Source organism: Miscanthus floridulus, chromosome 16, assembly GCF_019320115.1.
Source record: "Miscanthus floridulus cultivar M001 chromosome 16, ASM1932011v1, whole genome shotgun sequence".
NCBI classification, from domain to species: domain Eukaryota; kingdom Viridiplantae; phylum Streptophyta; class Magnoliopsida; order Poales; family Poaceae; genus Miscanthus; species Miscanthus floridulus.
The window spans coordinates 64,372,025-64,390,597 of NC_089595.1; the positions used below are offsets into that span (position 1 = coordinate 64,372,025).

The 18,573-nt window shown below is 49.7% G+C and overlaps 1 protein-coding gene across 1 annotated transcript; it reads left to right on the forward strand.

Moving 5' to 3' along the window:
- The first annotated feature begins 4,019 nt into the window (after positions 1 to 4,019).
- On the forward strand, positions 4,020 to 17,118 carry LOC136510058 (protein PLASTID TRANSCRIPTIONALLY ACTIVE 16, chloroplastic-like). Its single transcript, XM_066504632.1, has 4 exons — positions 4,020 to 4,978; positions 5,080 to 5,148; positions 6,069 to 6,127; positions 16,243 to 17,118. The coding sequence occupies exons 1-4, from the start codon at positions 4,100 to 4,102 to the stop codon at positions 16,736 to 16,738; spliced, it is 1,503 nt and encodes a 500-aa protein (XP_066360729.1). The 5' UTR covers positions 4,020 to 4,099; the 3' UTR covers positions 16,739 to 17,118.
- The last annotated feature ends 1,455 nt before the right edge of the window (positions 17,119 to 18,573 follow it).

Sequence of the window (18,573 nt, forward strand, 5' to 3'; positions counted from 1 at the left end):
AACGTGCCCTATGTCCAGTTTGAGTCGGTCGATGACTTTATTCCTAAGCCCAGGTGGTCAAAGTTTGTTGTGGGGTTACAAACTGAAGGGAGAAAGATGGGGGGTACAAGAGGTCCGGTCGGACTTTGGTCCAAAGGGCCGAGAGTGACGGGAGCTTCGCTATGTGCTAAGTGTTCGAACGTATGTTGTTCGTTAGAATCCTTGGTCGTTCGGATCGTGTGTGTTGTTTGAGTTGTTGTGGACTGATTCTCCTTCTTTAGGAGAGAGCGCATCCCCTTTTATAGATGAAGGGGATGGCCTTACAAGTGAGAGAGAGAGAGTGTGTGTGTACATATGCTAAGTTTTGTTGCCCATGCCATTTTTCGCAAATCAACCTAGGCCCAGCTATACACAGTCCATCCCACATTTGAAAGCTCTAGTTTGGTTTTGGTGAATTGATGAAACTCTAAGTGCTAACCTAGTTTATCAAAGTGATTATGAGATAGGTAGCACTACTCCAAGTGATGAAGCAAATGAAGATCATGACATGATAATGGTGATGACATGGTGATGATAAAATGTTTGGACTTGGAAAAGAAGAAAGAAAAACAAAAAGCTGAAGGCAAAGGTGAAATTGTTAGGAGCTTTTCGGTTTAGTGATCGATACACTTAGAGAGTGTGATCACATTTATGATTGAAAGCCATACTATTAAGAGGGGTGAAACTCGTATTAAAATGCGGTTATAAAAGTGCCACTAGATGCTCTAACTCATTGCATATGCATTTAGGATCTAGTGCAGTGCTAACACCCTTGAAAACATTTGTGAAAATATGCTAACACATGTGCACAAGGTGATACACTTGGTGGGTGGCACATTTGAGCAAGGGTAAAGAAGATAGAGTTGAAAAGGAGTTAGTCGTGCTGGTCACAGAGTGACCTGACATGTCCGGTGTGGCTACCGGACGCGTCCGATATTTTATCCAAACTTCAGGTAGTCAGACGGAAGTGACCGGACACGTCCGGAATCAGGACCGGACGCGTCCGATATTTGGACCCAAGGTGAGCGACTAAGTAAAAGTGACTGGACTCTGGCTCAGTGGAGTGACCGGACGTTGATGAGTTACTGTTCAGCGTTAGGTCAAAATGATATAGCCCGATACAAAAAGCAACCGGACGCGTCCGGTGTGAACGAGCAAGTCATGGGTTTTTAGCTCAATAATTAATCAGACGCTAGGAGCGTCCGGTCCGGTGTGACCGGACACGTCCGATCGGCCTAGAGCGGCTTTAGGAGCTCTCTGGACTCGACCGAACGCTGCGTCTCCCGCATCCGATCATTTCTAACAGTGCGTCCGATCACATAGTATTACTGTGCAGAGATAGCCATTGGGTTCTGGCTATGACTGGACGTGTCTAGTGCACATGACTTGCGCGCCCGGTCATCTCGCAGTCAGCCCAATAATTGTGCCAACGGCTCTATTATTTAGGGGTGTCTATAAATATCGTTTGGCTGGCTCTAGCTCACTCTCTTGGCCATTTGCATTGATATAGCAACCTTGTGAGCTTAGCCAAAGCCCTCCCACTCATCTCCATCATTGATTCATTATCTTTGTGAGATTGGGAGAGAATCCAAGCGCATTGCTTGAGTGATTGCATCTAGAGGCACTTGGTGTTTGTGTTTCACTGTCGGATTTGCTTTTTGCTCTTGGTGGTTGCCGCCACCTAGACGGCTTGGAGTAGCGGAGGAGGATGGGCACGAGTTGGTGATTGTTCGTGGCTATCTCCTGGTGATTGTGAGGGGTCTTGTGCCTTCCCCGGCGGAGCGCCGAAAGGCAACTCTAGTGGATTGCTCGTATCATTGAGTTACCTCACTTGTGGGTAGGTTCTTGTGGTGCCAATTGTGTGGATGAGGTTCGTGCAACACCTCTTAGCCGCCGAACCACCAAGTGTTGGTCGACACAACGGAGACTAGCGTACCAGCAAGCACATGAACCTCGAAAGAAAAATTGGTTGTCTCTTGTCCTTTGGTATTCTCCCGGTGATTAAGTTAGTATTCATCTTGTGATTGGTTCACTCCTCTACACGGCGGTATAATCACCTGACTTACTCATTTATATTCCCGCAAACTAGTTGTAGCAAGCACTTTAGTGTAGCTAGAATTGAGAGCTTGCTTTGTAGCTTAAGTTCATCTAGTGGAGCTCTTTAGTGTAGCAAGTGTGAGAGCTCTTAGTGAGTAGTGACTTAGTAAATTGTGTGTCTAGTGATCATATTAACTAGAATTGTTGGATAGGTGGCTTGCAAACCTTGTAGAGCTAGAGCAAGTTTGCTTTTTGCTATTTGTCATACTAATCAAATTGCTCTAGTTGGTTTGAAGATTTTTTAAATAGGCTATTCACCCCCCCTCTAGCCATATTAGGACCTTTCAACATCACATTCAGCCCATATAATTTTTCAACCCACATTACATTCAACTCATATAATTTTTTCAGCCCACACACATTATGTAAAAAACTCAAATAGAAGACAGCGCCACCTAGTGACGCCAGACCAACACGCGTCTATGATGTCAATTCACATATGTGTGTTCCAAACACGTGCCTATAATATTTCGCCGACCAAGGGCAAAGGGTTAGCGGGGGTCAACATGAGTCTGTGATAACTCAAGTTACTATAGATGTGCGTTCTAAAGCCGCATATAAGCAACGCATCTGCATGCATCCGCGTCTATGCGTTTTTGTCTCGGACCCAAACACAATATTAAGTCTAGTTGATTGGAACCAAGCCCCCATAGCTAAGTATGGGGGCTTAGGCAAAAAACGTAGCTCCAACAGGGTCCCTACTAAAGCCCCCAATTTGGGGTGGGCACCCAAATCTTCCCCAGGACCTCATTCCTGCTGGCCCAACACTCCGACCCCCCGTCCGCGCGGGCGCTGCTCCTTCCCTCCCTTCGCGTGTGCGCGCTGCTTTAGCCTCCGCTCCGTCTTCCTTCGTGGCCACGCATCCTAGTGTGGCAGCGCCCCTCCGGTAGCCCCTCCCCTCCCTCCGGTGGCCGCATCCTCAGGCCTCGGCGGCTCCTCTCCTCATTGAGCGGCCCTAGCCGCGGAGGAGAAGCCTGGCCGCGCTCCCCTCTGCTGCACCCTTGCCCCAGCAGGAGTTCCTCCCAACGCATCGGCCGGCCTCCTCCTCGTCCGGATCTCCACCCTCCCGGCCTCCTCCCCTACTTCGGTGCGAGCTCCTCCAGATCACGACGCGCCCCTCCACTCAGCTCCCAGCAACGCCCTCCATGGCCGCTCCTCCTCCCCGGCGGCGCTCCTTCCCGGCATGGCCTCTTCCGTTGCGGGAGCTCGTCCCGGTGCGGCCCCTGCCCATCCGGACTCCTCCCCACATGGTAGATAGAAGAGAGATGAGAGGAAGAAGAAAGAGAGAATGACGATAGGGTCCCGCTTGTCAATGTCTACTGGAATGATTCCTGGGGGCTCAGATATGAGTGCTGCTGTTGGAATAGAAGAAAAAAGTTGGACAAAAAAAATAGGGGTGAGCACCCAAATCCAAAGTAGGGGCCTTGATTTGGATGCCCCTGCTGGAGTTGCTCTTATAAATCGCTTTGACTTGTACCTAGGCATATGTTATATTTAGATACGTAGCAAAGTTGGTGTACAAAATAAAGTCAAAGTGACCTATAATTTAAAACAGAGAAAGTACTTGTTAAACATTTAATTTTTTGTACTCATCTATCTTGATATATTTTTTTGATAGACACGTGCGAGTCGCACATGCATATTTATTAGTGTATATAAAAAGATATGTACAATTTGATAGATATAGATTATATAAGTTGACAAAAAAAATAAAAAAAATATTTTATTCCTTTTAGAACGGACACTGCAGACTAGCTAGGTTTGGCATGGACCCAGGATTTGGACGCGGCGCGAGCGCACTGCCCATCGATTTGCCACGAGGAGATAAAGGGCGACCCACCTGGCCACTTCTGATAGGCTCCTCCGCCACTTCATCGGGTTTCCCTCAATCCAAAGATGCCGTCCTGTCCACCCATCGGCAACCTTTCCTCATCCCACGGCGCCCATGCCACCCACCTGTTCGACCACCTGACGCCGCACCCCGATGGCTCCCGCGCTCACCTCCAACCCGCCCTCCTTCCGTCCCCTCTCTTCCCCACTCCGCCGTCGTGCCGCCACCGTCCTCTGCCGCGTCGGTAAGCCCGGCAAGGACTCCGCGGTGGATGATGCTGCCCCCAAGAAGAGGCCCAACCTCTTCGCGGACTTCGGGAAGCTGGCGGATGCCAACTCCCTCATACCGGTGTTCCCGTCGTCCGCGGCGGGGTCTCTGTTCACGGGCGGTGGCAGGGGCAGGAAGGACCCGCAGATGGTGTTCGTCGCCGGCGCCACAGGGCAGGCCGGGGTCCGCATCGCGCAGACCCTGCTGCGGCAGGGGTTTGCCGTGCGCGCTGGCGTCCCGGACCTAGCGTCAGCGCAGGAGCTTGCGCGGCTCGCGGCAGCATACCGGCTCATCTCCCCAGCGGAAGCGCGGCGGCTAAACGCGGTAGCGGCGGACTTCGATGACCCCGAGGCGATAGCCAAGTCCATCGGGCCCGCTGCGAAGGTTGTGGTCACCGTTGGCCCGGCCGAGAAGGGGCCAGAAGGCGGAGGCGTCACCACCGACGAAGCGCTTCGGGTGGTGCAGGCCGCAGACCTTGCCAGCGTGGCGCACGTGGTTGTCGTGTATGACGTCGAGGGGGCCAGCGGCCTCGGTGGCGGTGGCGGTGGGTCCACTTACAATGTGCTCGACGGCTTCACGTCCTTCTTCTCCAACCTCTTCTCGCGAGTGCAGACGCTGACGCTGAGCCAGTTCTTGGCCAAGGTGGTGGAGACCGATGTCAGGTATACACTACTGAAGGCTTCATTCACCGACGACTACACCCCTGAGAACTCCTACGCCCTGGTACTGGCCAAGGAGGGAGTATCGCCTAGCATCACCGGCAAAGTATATAGCTTATAGAATTGATGAGTTTCCCAGTGCTCACTGTTTAAAGGTATTCATTGTTGCTTACGTGCATTGCTCTGTTCATTTTTGTGTTTCGTTAGGTATCAAGGTCACAGATTGCAGCCCTTGTAGCTGATGTCTTCTCCAATGTGGCAGTCGCTGAGAACAAAGTAAGGAAACTATATCAATATGTCCCTAACTGTAGTAATGTGGTAGTCTTGCAAATTGCAAGTCCTCACAATTTAGGTAAATTTAATATACAATTTCTTTGCTGCGGTCCTTAGTGATTTTTATACGGTATATTTAATATTTATATACATCGAGCATTTAAATCCAGGGTTTGTGCATGTTCATAATGGTTTAAAAGTAATACTTACCAGATGGAGCAATATTGGAAGTCGTAATTGCTTGTGTCAACCTGTCGAATGTCAAATGTCATTGATGAGTGAGAAGCAATCAAATGAAGGCATGCAGCAGATAGAAATATATATGTTACACAAGTAAAAAGATAAATGCATTTCTTCTGTCTGGAACTTAATTCCTTAGGATTCACTAAATCATTAGTGTTGCAGGTTGAAGTTTGAAAATATTACGATATCCCATTTTAGTATTTGAAATCGGTAGTAATATCATGCTCGAAATTGCAAACACATGAAAAATATTCATATTACAATTTATATGTGTAGTCTTATTTATTTTCCATTAGCATACATCACCACAATGCCTACACCAACTTGCTTGGGACTGAGGCTATGTTGTTGTTGTTGTAGCATACATCACCACAATCTAAAAGGATCTGCTTTTGCTCTATTCATGTATAATAGTGCTTTCTTAAGTCGACTTGCTATTTCAGAGGAAAGTCAAACTAATTATTATTCCTAAATCTTTTCTAGCTTCACGATGACAAATATGCTTCTCTTTTATCACTGAACTTGTTTTCTGTTTCCGCTTTATGATTTGTATACCCATTATATGCAGCTGTAGTGTCTATAGAAATTGAGTATGCCTATTCGGTTTTCTTTTTATTTATATCCTTGGTGCTTCTTACTCAATTTGCACTTAAATTGGTGATAATTTTCTTATTTTCTAGGTCGTTGAAGTTTCAACTAGCTCATCAGCAACAACAAAGCCCATAGCGGAGGCTTTCATGTCAGTAGCTATCACCTTTCCTAATTCACTGATTTGTTACTTGACTTGATTCCTTTGTTATGGTGTCATGGGCCCAATGTTTTCAAATTGTCTAATCGACCCTAGTCTCCATGGCACCGATAAGGTGGTTGAATATGATTAGTCGTCAATAAGTCACTTCTTTGCTTGCTATATCTTTGTCATGGAACATGGCATTGATTCTGGTTCTTACTACTCAGCAACTTGTTCTTGGTCATCCTCTTTATTTGCATCTTCTTCACCACCTTTATCGGGTACTTGCACAATGCAAGCACTGTCCTTGAATTCTTCTTCAAGTACACATGCATCTCTTTCCTAATTAACTCAAGTGCTTTTGGGCATTTCTCAGCATCCGCATAACCCCTAGCAAGGCGCTGCTAAAACTCTTGACTCCTAAAGGTATTATCTTCTTATAGAATATGCAATGCACAAATTCCTTTGCAGGATCTAGCCACCATCCATATTTCTACCTTGGGTCTACCGGTTCGAGCCTTCCTCTTGGCATCTTGAGTTTGCTCTGCCAGATCTAGTGGCAGTTCACCAATCACCTTTTCTACTAGGGATTAAGCATATATTTAGTAAAAGCCAATTCAGTGCCATCAACAATATATTGAAACTGTACAATCATCAATTCAGTGCAAGGTCCAGGAATTTCCTTGCAAATACCTCGGGCTCCCATTGTCAATCCAAAAGCTCCCCGAATGTGAATTCTATGTGATAATTGACAAGATTGCGGTCGACTCTGGCTGTGGCCACCTCGTTGGATGATGTCCCTGGCAACAACTACAATGTGACGATGGCTGCGACCCCTGTTTGTGAAACCATCATGTCCTCATCGCATACACCAACAACTACAATGACCTCTGGATTGCCTTCCATGGCTAAACCAGAGAAGATGCCTTGGGCAAGAGGCACTAGAATGATGACTGATTCCACCACCACATCACCATCCCCATGTACTTCGCTTCTAGGATGCAACCTTCAAGATGGATATCAGGATCTCCTATATCATCCTTGATATGAGGACCAGTTGGACGATTCATCTCTCCAACACAAGTGGATGGATTGATTCTCGGTCCATGTCGTGCGCTTGCTCGATAGCAACCATTGGTCCCTATTCGACAACCATCCCCTTCAACAATCAGATGTACTAGGCTTGCCACTGCTTGAATCACAGATCTAATCACCCTTCAACATCTTCCCCTAGGCAACCTCAATGTCAATGGCAACTGAAGCCGCCATGGTTGCAATCATCCCCGTGTGCCCTGGCATCGCTCTGTTTATGTCGCCAATAGCAGCATGTCAACACACTACCTCAACAGCTTTAGATGTTACCATGACATTGTCCAACTGCCCTCTTCATCCACAATCACCGACAATCACGAATCATAAGCAATCAGGTGTCATCCGCATTGGGGTCATCATAACCAACCTGGTGTCTCCAAGCACAATGGTCCAATCATTGGCATCGGTACATCAAAGGAGAGGATCTACAATGAGTATATTAAGCTACAAAAAAATTTCTGAAACCAATATGATCAACCCTATTGAGCTATCATCCAAGTCTGTTGTCTGCATCGCCCCGATCATAGCAATGTTGACCAATACTGGGATTTGGGAGACCTCGAGCCGTCTAAGCCACAACAACAAAGAAAGCAACCACATCATCGACAATGCCTCGCCTACACACTACTCTAGACATCATCATCGACTTCCCCAACGTTGACAAATCAACTAAATAAATCTGTGATGTCATCTTCAACCTGCTACAATGGGTGTGCCACTGTATTTCCACAGGGAGATGATGAAACCGGCACGCGACCAAAGCAACAGTTCGTCCACACCATGGGGCTAACTTGGTCTACAACCACGGCCACCAATAGAGCTCAGACGTTGCAAGGCAGCCACTATGACATTAACATAAACTGAGGTAACACAGAGAACATCACCCCGTCAAGGCGCAAATGATAGGTTACAGCAAAAGGACATATACCCTTTAGAAACGCAAGGGGAGATGTCATTGGCCTTTGACCAATAGACAACCGCCAAGAGTGCATCTAGGTTAGGGTTAGCAACCGGTTTAGAATCAGGTTTGCTTCTAAATGAAGTCTGGTCCTCCCTATAAAATAAGGGAAGATGTAATTGTTTGGAACTAACAAATACTCCCTCTGTCCAAAAGTCTAAGTGGTATAAGAAAAATCTCATTTTCTAGAAGTTTCCTTCAAGCGTGACTTCTCCGTTAACATCATAATATCATATACTACTCCATCAGCTCTATTTTTCCTGGCTAACCGATGGCATGACTCCACCGCTCCATAGTGCCACGACTCCACAACACCACCGCACTGCAGCGCCGCCATGCCATTGCGCCAAAAGCACAGCCCCATTGTTGGAGACAAATCACAGGTTTGGGGCTAGATTTCAGATTTCATTAGCCTTGTCACAACTATGGCAGGTTGGAGATACATATAGGGTAGCTTGCTTGGTCCTTAAGAAAGGATTACAACATATTCTAGAGATGCTAAAGTAGATGCTAAAGCAAGATCAGATCAGATAAGATAAGATAAGGGCTGACATAGCCACCAGCTACTATAGATAAAAATCCTAAGTAGATAGGCACAAGTCCATTCTCCCCGTAAGTCTTGTGTGGCACCTTATGGGGAATTTGAGCCATCCCAATCCTGGCGCGAAGCTTGTGGAACTTGACCCCGAAGGGACATGGTGAGAAGGTTGGCAAGCTGGTCCTGGGCGTTGATGTAGCCGACCTTGATGCTCACCTCATCCAAGTAGCTCCTGATGAAGTGATACTTAATGCGGATATGCTTGCTGCGCTCATGGAAGACGGGGTTCTTCACCAAGGCCAAAGTAAATTTGCTATCCAACCTGAGCTCCAATGCTTCTACGTCTCTGCCTAGGAGATTGCCCAGCAGTCGAGCCAACCGGAGAGCCTGAGTCGAAGCGGTAGTGGCAGCTATGTACTCCGCCTCGCTATTGGACAGAGCCACCACTTGCTGCTTGACCGACTGCCTGCTGATCAGACACTTGCCAAGGAAGAAAAGCGTGCCGCTGGTGCCCTTGCTTGTGTCGATGTCGCCGGCGAGGTCACTGTCCCCGATGAAGTGCTCCGCACCGCGACACGTCGGGTAGTGCAAGCCATAGTCGAAGGTGCCCGCGACGTAGTGGATGATCCTCTTGACAGCCTGCTTGTGCTCCATCGTCGGTCACTGCATGAACCGACTGACGTAGCCAATGGTGAACGCTAGGTCCGGCCGCGTGTGGACGAGGTAGCGAAGGCTGCCCACAATGTGTACCACATGGCGTCGACCTCCTTTGTCGTGCTATCGCGATTCAGCTTCAGCCTCTCCTCCATGGGAGTGTGAGCTGGGTTGCAACCGATGAGCCCACCCAACTTGACGATGCGCTTGGCGTAGGTGGTCTAGCGAAGGGAGATGCCGGAGTTGTCCTAGTGGACCTCGATCCCAGGTAGAAGGAGAGCAGCCCCAGATCGCTCATATGAAAGGTGGCCTTTATCTCAGCCTTGAATGCCTACCTCTTCTTCGTTGGTACCGGTGATCACCAAGTCGTCGACGTAGACGCCTACCAATAGGGCATTGCCTCCCTTGCCCCGCTGGTAGACAACAGCCTCGTGAGGGCTCTGCTGGAACCCATTTGCTTGAGGGTCGAGTCCAGCTTGGCGTTCCAAGCTCGTGGCGCCTGCCGCAAGCCGTAGAGGGCCTTGCGCAGGCGGAGAACCTTGTTCTCCTTGCCGAGGATGATGAATCCTAATGCCCGGTGGACATAGACCTCATCCTTCAGGTCACCATTGAGGAAGGCGGACTTGACGTCCATGTGGTGCACACGCCAACCATCCTGGGCCACTAGCGCAAGGAGACAAATAGACTCTATCCGCACAACGAGCGCGAAGGCGTCGTGGAAGTCGACTCCCTCCCGCTGAACGAACCCGTGCGCCACCAAACGCGCCTTGTGCTTGATCACCGCCCCGGCCTCATTCTTCTTGAGCTTGTAGAACCACTTAAGGGTGATGGCGCGGTGGTTGGTAGGAAGATCCGCCAGCTCCCAAGTCCGGTTTCGCTCGACCGCGTCCATCTCTTGCTGCATCGCGGCGTGCCATGCCTCGTCTCCCTCCGCCTCAGCGAAGGAGCGGGGCTCGCCGTCCTCGTGCACCAGGTGTAGCTCTACCTCGAAGTCCTGCATCGCCAGTCTAGGGACGGGCTGATCACTGAAGATGTTGTCCAACGGTGCGGTAGCGTAGAGGCTCGTCGTCATGGTAGGCATCGACGCGGTCCTCGTCAGTTGGACAGCTGGAGTGGCAAACTCCACCGTGCGTTGCTCGTCATGGACCGAAGCTGCTGGTGCCGATCTCGGAGGTGTGAGCGCTGGTGCAAGAGAGTGGGGAGCCAGTGTAGGAGAGCGGGGCGTAGCCGGTGGTGCAGGTGGTGGACTCGCTGGTGGCGTAGGCGGTGGAGGACTCGTTGAAGCTGAGTGGCGAGCCGGGTGCTGAGGTGGACGAGCTCGATGAAGATGAGCTGCTAGCTCCCCCGCTCCCTCGAAGTGGACGTAGTCGACCACGAAGTCTCCGAGGGTCGAAGTCGAGCCATCGTTCACCGCCTTGTCCCAGGTCCAGCCTCGCCCTTCAGTCGAACATGACGTCATGGGAGATACGGACGCGTTGTGTCACAGGGTCGAGGATGCGGTAGGCCTTGACGCCCTCCACGTAGCCGATGAAGATCCCCGGCATGCTCCGGCCGTCGAGCTTGCCAACGTGGTTGAGCTCCTTGGTGAACGCGAGGTAGCCAAAGACGTGGAGGTGGCTGACCATCGGTTTGTGCCCATGCCAGGCCTTGTATGGCGTCTTGTCGTCAAGGGCCTTGGTGGGTGAGCTGTTGAGGAGACGGATGACTGTCATCACCGCCTCCCCCAGTAGATTGCCGGCGTCCCTCTCTGCTTGAGTGCGCGAGTAAGTGGTCACCACCGTCTGGTTGCGGCGCTCAACGACGCCGTTCTGCTACGGGGTGTACGGTGCGGAGAAGTGGCGCTGGATCCCCTCGCCGGCGCAGTACACCGTGAACTTAGCAGCCGTGAACTCGTCGCCGTTGTCGGTGCGTAGCACCCGAAGCTTGTGGCCGTACTCCTTCTCCGCATCAACTTGATGGTGCTTGATGGCGTCCGCAGCTGCCACCTTGGTGTTGAGCAGGACTGCCCACATGTAGCAGAAGAAGCGCTGGCCTCTAGGTGTGTCCGGGGTCATAGGGCCACAGAGGTCGCCGTGCACAAGCTCCATCTTCTCCTTGGCACAGAAGCTCGCCTGGCAAGGGAAGGGAAGCCACCGCTGCTCGATGAAGGATGCAAGTGTCGTAGAACTGCTCCACGTGCTTGACTCAGTGGCATGCCCTGCACCATCTCCTTGTTGCTGAGCTGCTTCAGGGCCTCGAAGTTGATGTGCCCAAAGCGCTCGTGCCACCGTCAGGCGTCGTCATCGCGGCGGGCTGCAAGACACATGGGCTACGTTACCTGCATATGGCAGATGTAGAGGCGCTTGGTGCCTCTGTCACCTTGGCGAGAAGGCGATCCCAGATGTGCATGACCCCGTGCTCGATCTCCATGCGCGAGCCGTTCTCATCCTAGCCATCCCAAGCTGATGATGGAGTTCCTCAGCGCGGGGATGTAGTAGACACCGGTGAGCAGCCGATGCTCGTCGATCTTGGCGGTGAAGATGATGGAGCCGACGCCCTTGATCTCCATGGCAGAGGCGTCCCCGAACTTGACAGAGACTCGAACGCTGGTGTCGAGCTCGGAGAAGAACTCCCGCCGCCCGGTCATGTGGTGGGTGGCGCCGGTGTCGAGGTACCACCCGTTAATCTGATCGTCGCCAGACCTGTTGGCGAGGAAGACATGGGCCCATGGCTCGTTGAGTTGGAGGAGCACTGGCGGCGACCCCCACGGGAGAGGAGTGCGTCTCGATGCTCCCGTGTGCGAAGAATAGAGCCAGCTCATCACCCTCCTGCACTTGAGCAACATGTGCCTGACCACCGCGCTTTGCCTGCCGGCAGTGGCCTAGTGGCTGGTCCTACCGTAGTTCTTGCAGGTGTCATCGCGGATAGCCTTGCGCTCGTCGTCGGAGCCTTGTCCCTCTTGCGCGGACAGCGCTTGCGGCTGCTTGTCGAACCCGAAGCCTCCCCCTTCTTCCGTTCCCGCTGGCGGGCGAGCCACTGCTCCTCGGTGAAGAGAAGCTTGCCACCGATGGTGACTGGCTCTGAGGGAGATAACTACTCATGGTTGTCGACGGCCTTGAGGCGACACGTTGGATAGCTTAGAGAAGTCCAACGATATCTCGATCGCGATGGCGACCTACGAGTACTTCTTGGGGACGACGCGGAGGAGCTTCTGGACAGCTCTCCCCTCATCGATGTCGTCGTCGCCGTACCGCGCCAACTGCTGCATCAGGGCGTTGAGGCGAAGAGCAAAGTCATCGATGTCCTCACCCGGCTTGAAAGCCAGGTTCTTCCACTTCTGACGCAGCTTCTGTAGCGTGGATCTACGAGCGCGGTCGCTGTCGATACATGCTGCAGTGATGACGTCCCAGGCGTCCTTGACAGTCTTCTTGTTCAGGAGGGAGGAGTGCATCTTCGGTGGAACAGTAGCAAGAAGCGCCTCCAGTGCCCTGCCGATCCTCGTCGAAGTCGGCGTCGCCAGTACCGTACCGTGTCCCACATGCGTCGCGCCTGTAGCTTCACCTTCATCACCATGGACCACTCGGCGTAGTTGGTCTTGGTGAGCATGGGGCACCCACCGTCGGCGCCGGTGTCCTTGACGACGGTCTACACGACAGGAGGGGAGCTGGGCCGGCCACGACGACCACGGCACTGGTCCCGGAAGGGGAGGCACACCGCCTATGAGGGCCCCGCGCGCCAGCATCCTGTCCGTCAAAAGTCCCAGTCATCCAGGTCGCGTTCGTCGGGGCAACAGTCTACCGGCGTCGTGGTCGTCACGTGCGTTGAAGCCACGTCCGTCCCGGTCCCATCCGTAGAAGTCCTAGGGCGCCCACTCCCGTGCGATGCGCTCCTTCTCCGCCTAAGCCGCGAGCTCTCGTTGGACCCGTGGGTCGCTGCTGCTCTCGCCGCGCCTGGTCCCGCTCGGTCGCTGTAGCCCAGTCTCGCGCGTCTGCCCTACCCGCACCCTACGCGCGCATCCACACTGATCACCCACACCGTGCAGCTCTTGGTCGTCGGCTCTAGTGCGCAAGGCAGCAGCTTCCGCTGTCGCTGCTTGAGCCGCTAGTAGCCGCTTCCGCGGTCACCTAGGTGACCCGCGCTGCAGCCAACTCGACGGCCGCCAGTCACTCCACCCGAGCGGCCACCTATGTCCCGGACCACCGCCTCCTCGTCACGCCGGTCCGCTGCGGCGTAGGCCGCTGCCCGAGCGTCCACCTGGTGCTGGGTCTGAGCGTCCGCGTCGCGCTGCGTCCGCGCGTCGCCCTGCAGATGGAAGAGTGGCAAGCAGGAAGTGGCTGGCCATGGCGTTGGATTGAGATGGGAAGAACACAGAAAAGATAACTAGGCTCTGATACCATTTGTTGGAGATAAATCACAGGTTTTGGGCTAGATTCAGATTTCATTAGCCTTGCCATAACTATGGCATGTTGGGGATACATATAGGGTAGCTTGCTTTGGTCCTTAAGAAAGGATTAGAGCATATTTTAGAGATACTAAAGTAGATGCTAAAGCACGATAAGATAAGGGCTGACACAGTCACCAACTACTCTAGATAAAAGTCCTAAGTAGATAGGCACAAGACTTATGCTTTCACCCATCGTGCCCGTGCCACCACGCCACAACCCAGCCCCGTAGCGCCACCCTGCCATTGCAATGGATACCGGGGGTGGGGGGGGGGGCACAGTGGAGGTGGAGCTTGTGTGAGGTTTGAATTGGGATATGGACTCTTGCGATAAATATGACAAACACATGGCCAATGCCATCTGCTGCTGCATCATAAGAAACATGAACGCCATCTGCACCAGCATCATTTCACTCCATGGGCTCCTTGATCTTCATCACCTAAGACATCAAACAAAAAACAGAGAAATGAGATCATAAACAGAATGAAGACATAGCAAAACAGAAGAATGAGTAAATGAGAACAGTGAATTTCATCATCCCAAACCATGTAATAGTCTAGTTCATGGGCATGGGCCATCCCACTCTACAATGCCATCCCAATCTATTGAATGGTTTTGACCTGATTTGGGTGGCTCTTGGTTTAAGTCGATCTCTAATCCGGGCATTGGTTTTCTACTCCAGCATGAATCAATGATAGAGAGAGGGGGAACAGTTCACTGGTATTTCGTGGACATAGTTCTCCATGGCGAGTTATATAGGCCATGGCACTGAAACTTTTATTTTTGGTCCTATGAATTGAGAAGTGGCAGGCAGGACGAGATCATGGCTAATTTTTAGTCTTACCTCCGCCAATTTTCGGTGTGGCCACAGACTCATGGAACATTAAACCCGAGCATGAGGGGTCGCGGGAAATTTAACAAGCAGCGCGGCTGGCAAAAATGGATGCAGAGGTTGGGAATAGGAGGTGAGCGCGCGATACCAGGCATGGTAACTGTGTTAGCGTTGGCCTGTGTTTAGGATCCCGAGAAACCAAATGGACGCCGGCTCCTTAAGGGAGCGGTGGTGAATAAATGAAGAATGGCGATCCTTGAGCCCTCCTTCGTCACGGTTCCATGGGCTGTATGACTTAGACTTTTGGTTGGAGGAAGTTAAAAGTACGGGATAAAACCTAAAGCTCTCTAACCTGCGGCGCCCATTGGCCCTGCAGCAAGCCTCTGGCAGCAGCCCTTCTGCCACCGCCCCTTGTCTCATCCTAGGTGCTGCCAGCCCTAGGGCCGTCGCTCCTTCCCCTCCTCCCTTTAAGTGCCCCTTCTATTCTGCCCTTCATCCCCTTCAACAGATCAGGAAACTGACATGGATAGACTGTTTTTTGTGTCTTGGATTATATAAAGACCTTACCATGCATTTTAATTATGAAAAGAAATCGTTGTTGAAACACCTTGGTATGTGGTATTAAAAACAGATGTAAGGACGTCATAGCAGCTGTGATTGTTAACACAGAAAAAATGAGTACCATGCAGAGGAAGAACAACAACTTGATTTGATAGGAACTGGGATCATGGAAGGAGAATTAGTTTCTTGATTGAAACAATTCGCAATCTGCAAGGTGTGGAAAAGTGGATTGTTATATTGTAACAATCTGGCCTGTGGATTGTTATAATCTGATTAGAAGGTGGGGCCTATTAAAAAAACCTCGATCCACGGGGTAAGATAGCCCCAGGCATTCTTCTTATAAGATAGAAAGTAACCTTCTCATGATAGGTTGAGAAAAACCCCGAATCCTCTATCCCACCCATACACAGTGGCACCGTTGCCCATGTGAGAACCTGGGCCGGGTCCTTACACCTATGCTTTGATGTGGTATAAACGAGGAGATTTTTTTTAACCTCAATCCTAGCCTTTACTCGAGTCGACTTGAGGAATGCTACTAAAGCCACCTAACCAACTCGGCTAGGCATCCGTTCGCAGCTGGGGCTTGTTTATCTCGGCTTTTCGATTATAAATACCTACAATTCAGAATCTGCATGCTAAAACAAACTGGCCCTAAGAGCATAAATTTGGTTAAGAAAATATTAGAGCTAATGGTTTAATTCTTATTTGTTTGGTTCATACTTCATAGTGGATATAATAAGGGTATTGGTTTTATGGGAACGTCTAAAGTTAAGATACAATCTCTAATCTTATAAAGAATTCAACCTTCACGAATGTTCTTTTGTATTTACTTGTTACCTTTCCTTATTGTGGCACAAAATTTGAATTATTCTCGTTAAGTGTTTAATAATTGTTAGCTTTGCACTTTCATAATTGCAGTGTTGTATTCATGAATTGTTTATTTGATTGACCAGTTGACAATTATCTGTTCTTAGGTGTTTGAAATTCATGATTACGTGAAACTTCAACATCATCTTACGATTCATTACTTACTCAGTTTTGTACAACACATGTACGTTCTCTCTACAGAGCTATCCCTGAAGACAATAGAAGAACGGAGTACCAAGATGCTGCTGCGAAAGCACAAGCCAAAGAGGAAACCTTGGCCTCAAAACGAGCTAACGAAGCTGAAGCAGCTGCCAGTAAATTTGAAGCCGACATGAAGAAGGCACCCTTAGAAGATGCAGCTGCTGCTGCTAGCCTGGTTAACGATGCCCAAGCCTCTCTACAGAACCTCTTGAGTATACCCAAAGTGATCAGTACGGATTTCTTTTGGGAGAAGTTCAGCACACAGCTGGCTGAAGTGACGACTCCTCGAACCTCGCTAGAGAAGGAACCAAAGGCACAGATAGCCACTGTGCGAGGCCAGGAAAAAGCAAAGAAGCTGGCACCGCGGATTGCCATTGTGAAGCCAGCAGAGCAGAAAGTGAAGCCACAATTGAAGCAGCCGGATCCCAAACCAGAAGTGAGGCCAGTGTTTGGTGGCCTCTTCAAGCAAGAAACAGTGTATGTGGATGATGACTAAAACAAGGAGAGCCAAATTATCCTCCACGTGATTTTTGTCCAATGCCTTGATGTACTCTTGGAATAGGAACGCTTAAAGCTGTACAAAATTTGGCTATACGAACCCATTTGTCTGTGGATGAAGAATGATCATGTGCTACAGACCCAAATGCTGGTACAACCGAACTGATGTATAGAGGAGCAACTTGGTTTTCTAGAAGAGTTAAGTGCACCAAGAGCTCTAAGGATGTGTCACATAGGTCTATGAACTTCGGAAATGTATTTTTAGGTCCCTAACCTGTTAAGCGATGCACCGCAGGTTCATGCCAACCACATGGACATTCCTCGCTGATGTAGCATGCCAACGTGATATGTATATATTTTTACTTTTAACCCCTCACATTTATTTTTTCCTATAAAACAAACTCTCCCAGTCTCCCTTCTCCTTCCTCTCTTTCTTGCCCCTCCTCCCTTCTCTGCTGCTGCAGAAGGTCACGTGGCTCCTGGAGTTGCATCCTTACTGCCCATGGTGGCGCCTCCTCACCTGATGGGGTGGGCAACGCCTAAAGCTTTGCCCACATCATCACCGATGTAGGTGCCATGTGCACGCGAAACTGACGAGCATAGGAGAGAGAAGGGAGGGTCTACTTTTCAAGGAAAAAATAAATTTGAAGCGTTAAATATAAAAATACATGTCACGCTAGCCTGCTATATCTGTAAGAAATGACCACATAGCTGGCATAGTCCTATGGTGCACCACTCAACACTGTCGTCAGATTGCAATTCCTTGTGAGCTGCTGAAAAAGTTCGGCGGACTTCAGCGTCACTGTTTCAATTTTTTTTCCCTCCATGCCACTGCCGTTAGATTGGGCTCTAACGGTGTCAAACTGTAGGTGTGAAAAGTCAAAAATACCCTTAGGTCTAAATATGTCATTAATTTTTTTGAGCATCTTAACGACTTCAAACTCAAAAACTCAAAACTAGAAAGTTGTAGATCTCGTCGAGATCTATAATTTTCATATAAAAATTATCTTCATTTAATCCCACAAAAAAAGATATGATTGGATATGATTAATATATCTTAGAAAAATCATATCTTTTTGCGATATTAAATGAAGATAATTTTATATAAAAATTATAGATCTCTACGAGATCTACAACTTTTTAGTTTTGAGTTTTTCCATTTGAAGTCGTTAAGATACTAAAAAAAATTAATGGCATATTTAGACCTAAGGGTATTTTCGACTTTTCATACCTGCAGTTTGACAGCCATTAGAGCCCAATCTGACGGCAGTGGCATGGAGGGCAAAAAAAAAAGTTGAAACAGTGGCGCTGAAGTCCGCTGAACTTTTTCAGTGGCTCACAGAAAATTGCGATCTTTTTTAATAGCTTACAAAGAATTCCCTCATTATCATTGAAGAGGATGTAAGACAGTGGGCTGAAACTAGAGGGAAAACCTAAGCATGGATAGCAAATATTAACTTAAACAAAGTGCACCTACTTTGTCAAATTGTGCAAGTACAAGATGTTGTGTGTTAGGTTCATCCTCCCCTTGCTCAAGGTCATCTAACTCGTCGTCGTCGTCATTAAGAGGAGGTTCATCATCATCATCATCATCATCATCTCCAGCATCATTTCTTTGTTTTGGTGTTCCAACAGTAAACTCCGCCTATGTTGTCTCAACATAGCAGGTCACAAGCCCTGGTTAAGGAGGAGGGTTGTGATAGGCGTGGCGAGCCAACGTTAAATCTAACCATTTTAATGGAGATGAAACCCGAAAGAAAACCGTTGGGGCGTAATCCTCTTAGCGACGCGCCATATCGGAACCCGGGTATGGTGTTAAATGGGCAAGGACCG

Bases quoted from the DNA above. Each gene is read 5' to 3' on its own strand.
- LOC136510058 (XM_066504632.1), top strand. From the start codon at position 4,100: ATGGCTCCCGCGCTCACCTCCAACCCGCCCTCCTTCCGTCCCCTCTCT. The intron at 5,149-6,068 runs GTAAGGAAACTA...CTTATTTTCTAG, and splicing joins TGGCAGTCGCTGAGAACAAA to GTCGTTGAAGTTTCAACTAG. The intron at 6,128-16,242 runs GTCAGTAGCTAT...TTCTCTCTACAG, and splicing joins CCCATAGCGGAGGCTTTCAT to AGCTATCCCTGAAGACAATA.